At 47.8% G+C, this 14867-nt stretch overlaps 1 protein-coding gene across 1 annotated transcript in view; it reads left to right on the top strand.

Moving 5' to 3' along the window:
- Positions 1 to 12925: 12925 nt before the first annotated feature.
- Positions 12926 to 14867, top strand: part of desmb (desmin b) — a 34453-nt gene continuing 32511 nt past the window's right edge. The window contains exon 1 of the mRNA XM_052014412.1: positions 12926 to 13514. Within this exon, the coding sequence (XP_051870372.1) occupies positions 12988 to 13514 (527 nt within the window). The 5' untranslated portion in view covers positions 12926 to 12987. The remainder of the gene's footprint in view (positions 13515 to 14867) is intronic.

Genomic DNA, 14867 nt, shown 5'->3' with positions numbered 1-14867 from the left:
GCTGCCTCAGTAAAGCAGCCAACATAATCAAAGAACCCACACACCCTGGACATTCTCTCTTCTCCCCTCTCCCATCGGGCAGAAGATACAAAAGCCTGAAAGCACGTACCACCAGGCTCAAGGACAGTTTCTACCCTGCTGTGATAAGACTCTTGAATGGTCCCCTAGTACGATAAGATGGACTCTTGACTCACAATCTACCTCGTCATGACTTTGCACCTTATTGTCTGCCTGCACTGCACTTTCTCTGTAATTGTGACACTTTATTCTGAATTCTGTTATTGTTTTCCCTTGTACTACCTCAATGCACTGATGTGATGAAATGATCTGCACGGAAGGCATGCAAAACAAAGTTTTTCACTGTATCTCGGTACATGTGACAATAATAAACCAATTTACCATTTACTGTAGGTTGGGCCTGTTTTCCCTGGAGTGAAGGAGGCCGAGGGGTGATCTGGTTTATTGTCACATGTACCGAGGTACAGTGAAAAACCTTTGTTTGCGTGCCGTCCAGGTAGATCATTCCATACATAAGTACATCAAGGTAGTACAAAAGGAAGAAAAATAACAGAATGCAGAATATTACAGACAGAGGTTTATAAAATCATGAGGGTCATAGATAAGGTGGAAGATCACAATCTTTTTCCCAGGGCAGGGGAGTCTGAAACTAGAGGGCATAGGTTTAAGGTGAGAGGGGAAAGATTTTAAAGGGGACCTGAGGGGCAACTTTTTCAGAGTATTGTAGGTATATGGAACAAGCTGCCAGAGGATAAGATTAAGATTTAAGATATCTTTGTTAGTCACATGTACATCGAAACACACAGTGAAATGCATCTTTTGCGTAGAGTGTTCTGGGGGCCAGCCCGCAAGTGTCGCCATGCTTCCGGCCCCAACATAGCGTGCCCACAACTTCCTAACCCGTACGTCTTTGGAATGTGGGAGGAAACCGGAGCACCCGGAGGAAACCCACGCAGACACGGGGAGAATGTACGAACCCGTTATAGACAGCAGCCGGAATTGAACCTGGGTCGCTGGCACCATAATAGCGTTACGCTAACCGCTACACTACCGTGCCTGCCCTTGTTGCTGTCTGTGCCTGATCTTGTTGAATGGTGAAGTGGGGCTCAAGGGGTCGGGTGGCCTCCTCCTGCTCCCAGTTTGTTCTTATTCTCTGTTCTTATTTCTGATTTCTAGCAACTGTGGAATTTTTTGATTTTCATTTACTTTTTGCATTGTGATGCATGGGTTTGAGGTTTGGATAGAGTGCTCTCACACACCTCGTGAAGGTTAAGCATAACCTCTTCATTAGCAATAAACTTCTGTCCCTTTCACGGCCTTTTCAGGAACTTCCTTGAATAGTGTTGTCACCTTCCACAGTTTGGGTACAGACATTCTAGGGCAGTGTTTCTGTAACCAATGGAAATGAGCTCCGGAAGGTCTCACTTGATGTCTTTCCTGCATTCTACATTTACAGACAAGTCTAAAGAGTGGGATTTCTCAGCTTAAACCTATGCCCTCTAGCATTTGGCATTTCCACCCTGGGAAAAAAATTCTGACTGCCTACCCTATCTATGCCTCTCATAATTTGATATACTATGATCATGTTGCCCTTTATCCATTGGAGCGCCAGAGAAAATAATTCAAGTTTGTGTAGCGGTTAGCGTAACGCTATTACAGCGCCAGCGACCCGGGTTCAAATCCGGCCACTGTCTGTAAGGAGTTTGTATGTTCTCCCCGTGTCTGCGTGGGTTTCCTCCGGGTGCTCCGGTTTCCTCCCACATTCCAAAGATGTACGGGTTAGGATGTTGTGATCATGCTATGTTGGCGCCGGAAGTGTGGTGACACTTGCGGGCTGCCCCCAGAACACTCTACAGAAAAGATGTATTTTACTGTGTGTTTCGATGTACATGTGACTAATAAAGATATCTTATCTTATGTTATTGATCTTTCCTTATAACTAAAACTCTCTAATCCAGGCAGCATCCTGGTGAACCTCTTCTGCACCCTGTCCAAGTCTAAAGGAGTGCGAGTAGGGAGCAGGAGAATTGGACCAGGGACAGGTTTCTCATCTGTAGATAAATAACGAAGCACAGACTTGACGGATGGATGACTCCATCCCTGCTGCCTCACAACTCCAGTGACCCAGGTTCGATTCCGACCTCTGGTGCTGTCTGTGTGGAGTTTGCACCTTCTCCCCGTGACCCCGTGGGTTTCCTCTGGGTGCTCCGGTTTCCTGCCACATCCCAAACACATGCGGGTTGGTAGATTAATTGCTGGTTTTAAATTCACCCCCCCCCCCCCCCCAGTGTGCAGGTGAGGGGTAGAATCTGGGGCGAGTTGATGGGAATGTGGGGAGAATAAAATGGGGTTAGTGTAAATGGATGCTTGATGATTGGCATGGACTTAGTGGGCCAAAAGGCCTGTTTCTGTGTTGTATAATCTCTACGATTCTGTAACTATGACAGTGATCTGGCATTGAAGCCTAAGGTTGTCAGAAATAGAACCCAATAGAATCTGCAATTCTAGAGGAGTATGCACAATGCTCCAAAACATTTAACAGCCGTGATAATCCAGTGTGGTCCTCGCCATAACGCAGCAGTGAATTTACACCAAGATGCTCATAACAACATGACCCAGGCGTTAATGAGTGATAAATGTTGGCCCAAGATGTTGAAGAGGTATCTCATGCTCTTCGTCTGTCACGGAGAGGAGACTTGGTCTGAGCTCAACACTCATCTGAAACTTAGAGTCATACAGCACGGAAACAGGCCCTTCGGCCCAACTGGTCCATGCCAACCAAGATGCCCGTCTGAGCTAGTCCCATCTGCTCATGTTTGGCCCATATCCCTCTAGACCTTTCCTATCCATGTACCTGTCTGACTGTCTTTTAAATGTTGTTACTGTACCTGCCTCAGTCACTTACTCTGGCAGCTCGTTCCATATACGGACCACCCTCTGCGTGAAAAAGTTGCCCCTCAGGTTCCCTATTAAATCCCTCCCCTCTCACCTTAAACCTATGCCCTCTAGTTCTTGATTCCTCAATTCTGAGAAAAAGACTGTGTGCATTCACCTTATCTATGCCCCTCGTAATTTTATACAGCTCTTTAAGATCACAACATATCACAGGAACAGGCCCTTCAGCCCACAATGTCCGTGCCAACCATGATGCCTATTCAAATTAATCTCATCTGCCTTTACATGGTCCATACCACTCCATTCCCTGTCTAAATGCCTCTGAAATGTTGCTCTTGTACCTGCTTCCACTACTTCCCCGGCAGCACGTTCTAGGCACCCACCACTCTGTGCAAAAAACTTGTCCTGCACATCTCCTTTGAACTTTCCCCCCTCACCTGTCTTCTTGCATTGGCCCACATTTGAACCATGTCTCTCTAAACCTTTCCTATCCTTGTACCTGTCCAAGTGTCTTTTAAGTATTGTAATTGTACCCGCCTCTACCACTTCCTCTGGCAGCTCGTTCCATACACCCACCACCCTCTGCGTGAAAAAGTTGCCCCTCAGGTCCCTTTTAAATCTTTCCCCTCTCACCCTAAACCTATGCCCTCTAGTTTTTGATTCCCCATCCCTGAGGAGAAGACTGTGGCCATTCACCCCATGATTTTATAAAACCCTGCGAGGTCTCCTATGCTCCATTGAATAAAGTCCTAGCCTACCATTTGCAGGAAAAGCTTTGAAAGGAAGAAGGATCTGATTGTCCAAGCCCATAATTTGCAGAAGGCTGGTACACCCGTACACCAATTAATTAGGAAAACTGACAAGGTCACTGTTTATTGAGAGGAAAATTAAATACGAAAGAAGGGAGGTTTTGCTTCAGGTATTTAGGGCACTGGTGAGACCATATCTGTGGATCACCGTGTACCTCATTGACCTCCTTCTTTAAAGAACAATGTTAATGCATTGGAAGCATTTTAGAGATGGTTTCCAGGACTGATACCAGGAATGAGTGGGGTGTTCTATGAGGAAAGGTTAAGCAGTCAAGGCTTATAACTGGAGTTTAGAAGGTTGAGAGGTGACTTGATTGAGACACAAGGTCCTGAGAGGTTTTGACAGGGTGGAAGTCATAGAGTATGGAAACAGGCCCTTTGGCCCAATTGGTCCATGCCGACTGTGTTGCCCAGTGAGCTAGTCCCATCTGCCCTCATTTGACCCATTGCCCTCTAAACCTCTCCTATCCATGTACTTATCTAGATGGCTTTCAAATATTGCTATTGTACCCGCCTCAACCACTGCAGACGCAGTGGTGTAGCGGTTAGTGTAACGCTATTACAGCGCCAGCGACCCGGGTTTGATTCCGGCCGCTGTCTGTAAGGAGTTTGTACGTTCTCCTCATGTCTGCGTGAGTTTCTTCCGGGTGCTCCAGTTTCCTCCCACATTCCAAAGCCATACGGGTTAGGAAGTTGTGGGCATGCCATGTCGGCGCCAGAAGCGTGGCGACACTTGCGGGCTGCCCCCCAGAACACTCTGCACAAAAAAAGATGTATTTCACTGTGTGTTTCGATGTACATGTGACTAATAAAGATATCTTATCTTTTTTTCTGGCAGCTCATTCCAAATACGCACCACCCTTTGTGTGAAGAATCGGCCCCTGATGTCCCTTTTAAATCTCTCACCCCTGATCTCAAACCTATGCCCTCTTGTTTTTGGCACCCCCTCCCTGGGAAAAAGACTATGTGGTTTCTCCCTGTCTATGCCCCTCATGATCTTAGATACCTCTATCAGGTCACCCCTCAATCTCCTACATTCCAGGGAATAAAATCTTAATCTACGCAACCTCTCCTTTGTAACTCAGGCCCCCAAGTCCAGGCAACATCTGGTAAACCTTTAATGCACTCTTTCTAGTTTAATAGCATCTTTCCTCTAACAGGGTGACCAAAACTGTACACAATACTCCAAGTGCAGCCCTATCAAGATCTTATACAACTGCTACATTACTTCCCAACTCCTACACTCAATGCCTTTGATGAAGGCCAGTGTGCCAAATGCCTTCTGTCTCCCAGCTCTGATTTCCCCACAAGAGAAAACATCTCCTCGACCACATCAGTTCGTCAACAATTCCTTTCCCCCCGCAGATGTTGCTGACCTGCTGAGTTCTTCCAGCAGATTGTTCGTTGCTTCAGAGCTAGGAGACGCTGTTTAAAAATATGGGATTGCCTATTAAAGGCAGAGTTGAAATGATATTTTTATCTCTCAGAGAGTTGTGAGTTTTTGGAATTCTCTTCCTCAAAGGGCAGTTGGAAGCAGAGTCTGTGAATATTTTTAAGGCAGAGGGAGATAGATTATTGGTAAACAAGGGGATGGAAGGTTACTGTGGGTAGGTAGGAATGCAGAGTTGGGGTTATAGTAAGACCAGACATGACCTTATTGATTGGCAGAAGAGGCTCGAGAGGCTAAGTGGGCCACTCCTGCTCCTAGTCTGTATGTCCGTATATACAGAGGGTTTCAGAGGATTTTACGAGGGTTGGCATTTTATCCAAGATTCTTTCTGAATCAATCCCATTAATTTTTCAAAGTGATTTCACTCATTCTGGCACCGGTGTCTCTTGTGGGATATATTATGTCGACTCTGAAGGCGCCTTTGAGGTCAGAAATGTCCTTTAACAAACCCTAAGATGTGCCTTCTGAGAATATCTGGTCGAACATGGGGAGGAGGGAACGGCAGGCCATTCAACCCCTTGGGTGTGTACTATCATTCAGTGGATTGTGGTTATCAGTAACCTTGTCAGAATGGGGATCAGGTTAATTGGTAGAGACCCAAACTTTTTCTCATGGAAATGTAGGCAAGCAAAGGAATTCTTACATGAAGAGGCAATTCAGCCCGTCAGGTTTGTTCTAGCCTTCAGTTGGATCATGGGTAATCTTATACAGTTCCATCTCTATAAGACAGGAGGAGACACAAGGAGGAGACGGCAGATGCTGAAATCTGGAGCAACAACAAATCTGCTGGAGGAGCACAGCAGGTCGAGCAGCATCTGGCGGGGCAGGCGGTGGGGTGGTGGGAGGAATTGTCAATATTTAGGTTTGAAACCCTGCCTCAGGACTGTGAGTGGAGAGGTGAGATGGCTAGAGGAGAGGGGGAGTGGTGAGACGGGGCCAGAGATGATTGGTGGACTGAGGAGGGGTGTAAGATGACAGGCAGGGGGTGCCAGGGAGGGCAGGGGATGGGGATGGGGAGGCTGGAGTTGGACAACATGGAGGCAGACAGAGAGAGAGAGAGAGAGGCAGATGGAGCGAGGTGGGGGAAAAGGAGGGTGAGGGTTGGAGGCAGCTGCTGGAGGGAGATAAGCAGGAACACGAAGGGGAACCAGGGCTGGGCCCTGATAAGTAAAGAAGGTGAGAGTGGGAACCATTAGGGGAGAGGCGTATGGCAGGCGGAACCAGAACGGAACCAGGAGGGGGACGGAGGTGGGTGATGGGGGGCTGGGGGTGGGGGTGGGAAAAGGGACAAAACTGGGAGGACCAGTGGAGGATCGGAAGGAAGGGGCAAGGGGAAGACAAGAGGAGGCCATTCGCCCCCTCATGCTTGTCCTGTCATTCACAAAGATCGTGTCTGGTCTTTGACCTCAGTGCCACTTTTCTGCACTTAATATCTAAGAGCCTATCAACCCCTGTCTTGAATATACTCAGTGACTGAGCATCCCCGGTGCTCTTGGACAGAGAATTCCAAAGATACAGTACCCTCTCACAGAAGAGATTTAGAGCATAGAATACAGAACAGTACAGCTCAGGAACAGGCCCTTCGGCCCACCATGTCTGTGCTGACCATGATGCTAACAAACTAAATCTCTTCTGCCTGCACATGGCCCATATCCCTCCATTCCAATGCCTCTTAAATGTATCTGCTTCCACCACCACCCCTGGAAGTCTGTCCCAGGCACCCACCACTCTCTGTGTAAAAAAACTCACCCCGCACATCTTATTCAAACTTTCCCCATCTCAGTTTAAAGTTATGTCCTCTAGAATATGACAATTCCACCTGGGGAGAAGGGTTCTGACTGTCTACCCTATCTCTGCCTCTCATAATTTTATAAACTTCTATCAGGTTTCCTCTCAGCCTCTGACACTCCAGAGAAAACAATTCAAGTTTGTCCAACCTCTCTTTATAGCACATACCCTCTAATCCAGGCAGCATCCTGGTGAACCTCATCTGCACCCTCTCCAAAGCCTGAACATCCTTCCTGTAATGGGGCGACCAGAACTGCAGACTCTTTCTCCTCATCTCTGTCCTTAATAGTAGCCCTTTATATTGATACTGTAATCCCCTGGGTGTAGACACACAATCAAGGGGAAAGATCTCTGCACATCAGGGTCTATAAGAATTTGTTGGTACGTTTCAATGAGATCACCTCTCATTCTTCTAAACTCAGGAGAGTATAGGCTGATACTGTTTAGTTTTCCTTATATAACGACCCTTCCCACCATCCCAGGGAACCAATTTGATTAACCTTAGCTGTATGCCCTCTACACCCTTCTTCAGCTAGGAAGGCCAAAGTATTCTGTAGAAAGCACATGGTAGATTGGTAAATTAGTTTATTGTTGTCACATGTACCAAGGTACAATGAAAAACTTGTCTTGCATTCCGTTCATACAGTTCAATTCATTATAACAGTGCATCGAGGTAGTACAAGGGAAAGCAGTAACAGAATGCAAAATAAAGTGTTACAGTTACAGAGAAAGTACAGTGCAGGCAGACAATAAGGTGCAAGGCCATGATGAGGTAGATTGTGAGGTCAAGAGTCCATCTTATTGTCCTAGGGAACTGTTCAATAGTCTTATAACAGTGGGATAGAAGCTGTCCTTGCGCCTGGTGGTACGTGCTTTCAGGCTTTTGTATCTTCTGCCCGATGGGAGGAGGGAGAAGAGAGAATGTCCCGGGTGGGTGGGTTCTTTGATTATGTTAGCTGCTTCACCAAGGCACTGAGAAGTATAGACAGAGTCCATGGAGGGGAGGCTGGTTTCCATGATGTGCTGAGCTGTGTCCACAACTCTCTGCAGTTTCTTGTGGTCATGGACAGAGCAGTTGCCGTACCAAGCTCTGATGCATCCAGATAGGATGCCTTCTATTGTGCATCAATAAAAGTTGTTGCGGGTCGACGGGGACATGTCAAATTTCTTCAGTCTGCTGAGGAAGTAGAGGCGCTGGTGAGCTTTCTTGGCCGTGGCGTCTATGTGGTTGGACCAGGATAGGCTATTGGTGAGGTGACCTTTATAAGTTGTGGCATTGAATACAAGAACAGGGAGGTTAAGCTCCAACTTTATAAAACATCGGTCAGATCTCAGCCAGAGTACTGTGTGCACTTCTGGTCATCACACTATAGGACAGATGTCATTGTGCTGGAAAGGGTGCAGATGAGATTCACCAGGATGTTGCCAGGGCTGGAGTGTTTCAGTTATGAGAGGCTGGGTCTGTTTTCCCAGCAGTGGAGGATGTTAAGGGGGGAGATGATTGAGGTATTTAAAACTATGAGGGGTAGAGATAGGGCAGACTGCAGGAAACCTCCCCTCATGTCAGAGGTAGATGAAGCTAGAGGGCCTAGATTCATGGTAAAGGGGAAGAGATTCAAAGGGGATCTGAGGGGGACCTTTCTCATCCAGAGAGTGGTGAGTGCCTGGAACACACTGCCTGAGAGAGTGATGGAAGCAGAATCACTGACAGCATTTAAGAAGTACCTATATGAACATTTGAATTGCCTCGGCATAGAAGGCTATGGGCCAAGTGCTGGAAGATGGGACTAATATGGATCAGCATGGGCAAGGTGGGCCAAATGGCCTGTTTCCATGCTGTATGTCTCAACGACTCTATGACACTACACTTGATGTGGTCTCACGGGGCCTTGGTATAATTGGAGCAACATGTTCTCTTGGGATAAAGGCCAACATGCTGTTTGCCTTCCCAATCCCTTACTAAAACTCCACCTCACCTTTTAGTGATTCATGGGCAAGGGAACCCAGGTCCCTCCGAACACCATGTCCCTGAACACATTCCCACGTCAAACAGAGGCCTCAAGCCAATGAGCTCCAGGTGCTTCCAGTGGAGAGAATCCACAGAGGTCATAGAATCACACAAAGCAGAAAAGGCCCTTCAGCCCACCTGCTGTTTGTTAAGACGGCGTATGGAGTGTTGGCCTTCATTAGTTGGGGTATTGAGTTCAAGAGCCGTGAGGTGATGTTGCAGCTCTATAGAACTCTGGTTAGACCACACTTGGAGTATTGTGTTCAGTTCTGGTCACCTCATTATAGGAAGGATGTGGAAGCTTTAGAGAGGGTGCAGAGGAGATTTACCAGGATGCTGCCTGGATTGGAGAGCATGTCTTATGAGGATAGGTTGAGTGAGCTAGGGCTTTTCTCTTTGGAGAGAAGGAGGATGAGAGGAGACTTGATAGAGGTGTACCAGTTGATGAGGGGCATAGATCGAGTGGACAGTCAGAGACTTTGTCCCAGGGCAACAATGGCTAACACGAGGGGACATAATTTTAAGGTGATTGGAGGAAGGTATAAGGGGGATGTCAGGGGTAAGTTTTTTACACAGAGAGTGGTGGGTGTGTGGAATGCACTGTTGGCAGAGGTTGTGGAGGCAGATACATTAGCGACATCTAAGAGACTCTTAGATGGACACGTGAATGATAGAGAAATGGAGGGCTATGTGGGAGGGAAGGGTTAGATAGATCTTAGAGCAGGATAAAATGTCAGCACAACATTGTGGGCCGAAGGGCCTGCGCTGTGCTGTTCTGTTCTATGTTCTATGAGTCCCGTGCTGACCACCGACCACCCATTTACACTTATCCCATCTTCTTCTCCCAACATTGACATTAACTCTCTGCAGATTCTACCTCTCACCCACACACTAGGGGCAATTTATAGCGGCCAATTAACCTACCAACCTTTTGTCTTTGAGATGTGGGAGGAAACGGGAGCACCCAGGGAGAACATGCAAACTCCACACCGACAGCGCCCCAGGTCAGGATCGAACTCGGGTCTCTGGAGCTGTGAGGCAGCGGTCCTACCAGCTGTGCCAATGTGCCAGCCCAGAGTCTGTATAAATATTTAGTTCCATAACTCAGTGGTTTAGAAATTACTTTACACAAAAGTAACAAACTATATGAGACAGAATGACTCAAAAATGTAAACAGAAATGCATCAAATACAGGCTGCCAGCTAATCCAGGGGTTTGGAGTTTTATATATATATATATATATATATATATATATATATATATATATATATATATATATATAAAACAGATATTTATATTTTCCTTATATCTTGCTCATATTTCCTTGCAACAAAGAAGGAGACCATTTGGTTTATCGAGATCATGCTGACTCTCAGAGCAATCCCATCATAGAGTCATACAGCATGGAGACAGGCCCTTCTGCCCAACTGGTCCATGCGGACCAAGATGGCCATCCAAGCCAGTCCCATTTGCCAGCGTTTGGTCCATATCCCTCTAAACCTTTCTTATCCATGTACCTGTTCAAGTTGTTATTGTACCTGCCTCATCCAGCTCCTCTGGCAGCTCGTTCCATATACTGACCACCCTCTAGATGAAAAAGTTGCTCCACAAGTTTCTATTAGACCTCTCCCCCATCTGCCCCATTCCCCACCCCCCTCTGGTTCCCTGTAACCTATCCTCTCTCACATTCCCATCAACACTCCAAGATTCTCCCAAAACTCACCTACACACCAGGGGCGGGTGACAGCGGCCAGTCAACCTACCAGCCCGCCCAAGTTTGGGATGTGGGAGGGAAACGGAGCACCCGGGGGAAACCCACACAGTCACAGGGAGAACATGAAAACTCCACACGGACAGCACTGGAGGTCAGGATCAAACCTGGGGCAAGGGAGCGGTGAGGCAGCGATTCTACTGTGCCATTCAAGTAAGTTAACCGACTAAAATCTCTAGTAAGGAATATAGAATAACAGATATCCAGGAATGAGTTTCAGATGGGAATCTAATTGAGAGTTTCAAGGTTAACGCATAGAAGCACACACTTGGGATCCAGGATGAGTTAACCATTTGGACACAAAATTGGCTTGGTGGAAAGAGACAAGATGGCAGGACAGGGTTGTTTCTCAGAATGGAGGTCTTTGACCAGTCGTGTGCCAACAGATCAGTGCTGGGTCCCCTGTTGTTTCTCATATATATTAATGATTTGAATGAGCTTGTAGGTGCACAATCAGTAAGTTTGCAGAGATTGCAAGTTTGAAAGATCAGTGGTGGTGTGGAAAAGGTTTGTCTGAAGTTACAACACGATCTAGATCGACTGGGAAAGTGGGCCAAGGAACGGCAGACGGAATTTACTTGGTGATAAGGTGGTGGGTCACAGTCTTTTCCCCAGGGTAGGGGAGTCTAAAACTAGAGGGCATAGGTTTAAGGTGAGAGGGGAGAGATTCAAAGGGGAGTTGAGGAGCAGGTTTTCCAAACAGAGGGTGATCGGTATGTGGAACGAGCTGCCAGAGGAAGTGGTAGGGGCAGATACACTCATACAATTCTTAAAAGGTATTTGGACGGTTCGTGGACAGGAAAGGTTCAGAGGGACGTGGGCCAGATGCAAGCAAATGGGACTAGCTCAGGTAGGCACCTTAGTCAGCATGGATGAGTTGGGCTGAAGGGCCTGTTTCCATCCTGTATAACTCTTATGTTTGAGTTGTAGTCTGGAGTCTAATTGAGAGATTCATAGATGCCATGGAGTAAGTTGGAACCTGGAATCTAACGAAGGGACTCTGGTGGTTTATAGGTAGAATATCATGGATTTTAGTCCACTCCCATACCACCTCATCTAAACCCATCAGAAAAACCTACACACAAGCCTGGGACATCCCACTGAAGTACTTCTGAAGTAATTGGTAATTGGTTTATTATTGTCACATGTACCGAGATGAAGTGATAATCTTTTGTTTGCGTGCCGTCTAGACATTCCAAGCATAAGTACATTGAGGTAGTACAAGGGAGTAACAGAATGCAGAATAAAGTGTCACAGTTACAGAGAAAGTGCAGTGCAGGCAGACAATAAGGTGCAAGGCCATGACAAGGTAGATTGTGAGATCAACGGTTCATAAGAGGTCCTTATAACAGTCAAGTCAAGTCGAGCTTATTGTCATATGCGCAAGTCCATGTGTGCACAGGTGCAATGATAAACTTACTTGCAGCAGCATCACAGGCACATAGGATTAGAGACACAACATTCATAAGAAAAACATAAATTAAACATAAATTGTACAAAATTATACAGGAAAAAACACAAGTAGAACAAAAAAAAAGTCCATTGTAGTGCAAAGTGGTCACAGTGTTGGTATACAGTGGTAGTGATTAAAGTTCTGCAAGTTGGTTCAAGAACCTCATAGCTGTTCCTGAACCTGGTGGAGTGGGACTTCAGGCTTCTGTACCTCCTGCCCGATGGGAGCTGCAAGAAGATGGCATGGCCCGGATGGTGGGGATCTTTGATGATGGATGTTGTCTCCTTGAGGCAGCACCTCCTGTAGATACTCCCGATTGTGGGGAGGGATGTGCCCGTGATGTATTGGGCTGAGTCCACTACTCTCTGTAACTCCTTACGTTCCAGCGCATTTGAATCAGAGACCTCCTGCCCAATGGTAGCTGCGAGAAGATGGCATGGCCCGGATAGTGGGGATCTTTGATGATGGATGCTGCTTGATAGTGTAGCACTGTAGAAAATAGAGTAGCCAATCCCTCCCTCCTCCTCTCTCCCCTTCCCCCTCCCGACGAGTTCCCTCCCACACCAGTATGACAATGATCAGACCATCTGTTTATAGTGATGATGCTGTTGGCCAGCTCCCAAGTTTGGGAAAGTTAGTGCGAGCTGAGGGGCACTAGGACCCAGGAGCTACAGGCAGTGTGCCTCTGAGCTGCATATTTATAGTGGGAGCCTGGCTGGGGAGCCTTGTCAGATCCTTGGAGCTACTGTTGCAGGAACAGAAGGGGAAAGGGGAGAGACCGGGAAGCTGAGCACCATGGCTTATTCAACCACCACCACCAGCAGCTCCTACAGGAGGGCCTTTGGGGGCAACGTCGTGGGGTCCCCACAGCTGAGCCGGGCTTCCTATTCCGGTGGGCGCTTCAGCGGAGGGAACCTGTCCTCCAGGTTTCACATCTCCAAGACCACCGCCTTGCCCTCCTTCACCGGCAGCTACAAGGTCAAGGCGCCCAGCCGCGGCTACGAGGTGGTGGACTTCAATCTGGCTGACGCCCTCAACCAGGAGTTCATCCAGACCAGGACCAACGAGAAGGCGGAGATGCAGCATCTGAACGACCGCTTCGCCAGCTACATCGAGAAGGTCCGCTTCCTGGAGCAGCAGAACAAGGTGATGGTGGCCGAGGTCAACCGGCTGAAAGGCCAGGAGCCCGGCAGGGTCAATGAGCTCTTCGAGCAGGAGATGAGGGAGCTCCGCCGGCAGATTGACGCCCTGACCAACGAGAAGGTGCGGGTGGAGGTGGAGAGAGACAACCTGGCGGACGACCTGCAGAAACTCAAGCAGAGGTAGGGCAGTCCCCTCCACATCTGTGGGGGGTCCGACCTTCCCCTCCTAGTTCCTTGGTGAAGCCCCACTCGCCCCCTCCCGGCCTCAGGAGGTAGGGTCAATCATGCTCTCAGCTCTGTATCAGAAGGCTGTGGTCCCTGGTCCCACTCTGTGGGGGACAGGAGCACACTTGTTCCCAACGCAGTGCTGAGCTTCCACTATTTGGTATTAGTATTGGTTTATTATTGTCACTTGTACCGAGGTACAGTGAAAAACTTGTCTTGCAAACCGGTCGTACAGGTCAATTCATTACACAGTGCAGTTACACTGAGTTAGTACAAAGTACATTGATGTAGTACAGGTAAAAACAATAACAGTACAAAGTATCACAGCTACGGAGAAAGTGCAGTGCAATAAGGTGCAAGGTCACAACAAGGTAGGTGGTGAGGTCAGAGTCCATCTCATTGTATAAGGGAACCATTCAATAGTCTCATCACAGTGGGGTAGAAGCTGTCCTTAAGCCTGGTGGTACGTGCCCTCAGGCTCCTGTATCTTCACGGACAACGGGACAAAACTACAAAATAAGGGGCCGGTCATTTAAAACTGAGGTGTGTAGAGATTTCTTCTCTCTTTGTGGGAAGTTCTGGAAGTCTCTGCTCCTCAGGGTGGTGGAGGACGGATCACTTAGGGTGGTGGTTGGTAGATGTTAGAGGAACTGCGGGCTATGGGAACCGAGGAAGAGTTGGCCCACCACGATCATATTGAATGATGGTCAGACTTAGCATAGAGCATTCTCCTCCTGTCAAAGCATTTGGTTGGCTCTGGAGGTCTGAGGGTGTGAAAGGTGCTACATCAGTGCAGCTGAGATTGGGATACTACAAAGGTGGTGCCTGGTTCATTCTCTCCCACTTCTGAGCCCAGTGCTGTGGGGAGAGGAGTGGCCCATGGACAGTAATCTCAGGGGTTGTACCTTCCCTCTCTTGGATGGAGTGGTCGGGACTATCGGCAGTAAGACTGTGGGGAATGAAGGCCAACAGGTCGTGCTTCTTGGGGTCGGTGGCTCCCCTGGAGTGTCCCACAACCATGATTTATTCCCCCTCCTATCTCCAGTGTAAGGCGCCTCTCCTACAGTGGACAGCACTAGTCTGGGGAGGTTAAACATACAACAAAGAACAGTACAGCACAGCAACAGGCCCTTCGACCCACGATGTGTGTGCCGACCATGATGCCGAATTAAACCAAATCTCTTCTGCCTGTATATGGTCCATATCCCTCCAGTCCCTCCATATTCATGTGTCTATCTAACAGCCTCTTAAACACCACTGTGGTATCTGCCTCCAGCACCTTCCCTGGCAGCCCGTTCCAGGCACCCA

The sequence above is a fragment of the Pristis pectinata genome, chromosome 1, assembly GCF_009764475.1.
Source record: "Pristis pectinata isolate sPriPec2 chromosome 1, sPriPec2.1.pri, whole genome shotgun sequence".
Classification (NCBI taxonomy): domain Eukaryota; kingdom Metazoa; phylum Chordata; class Chondrichthyes; order Rhinopristiformes; family Pristidae; genus Pristis; species Pristis pectinata.
The sequence above is the reverse complement of the archived record's forward strand: the minus strand, read 5'-3'. Positions and strand labels throughout refer to the sequence as shown.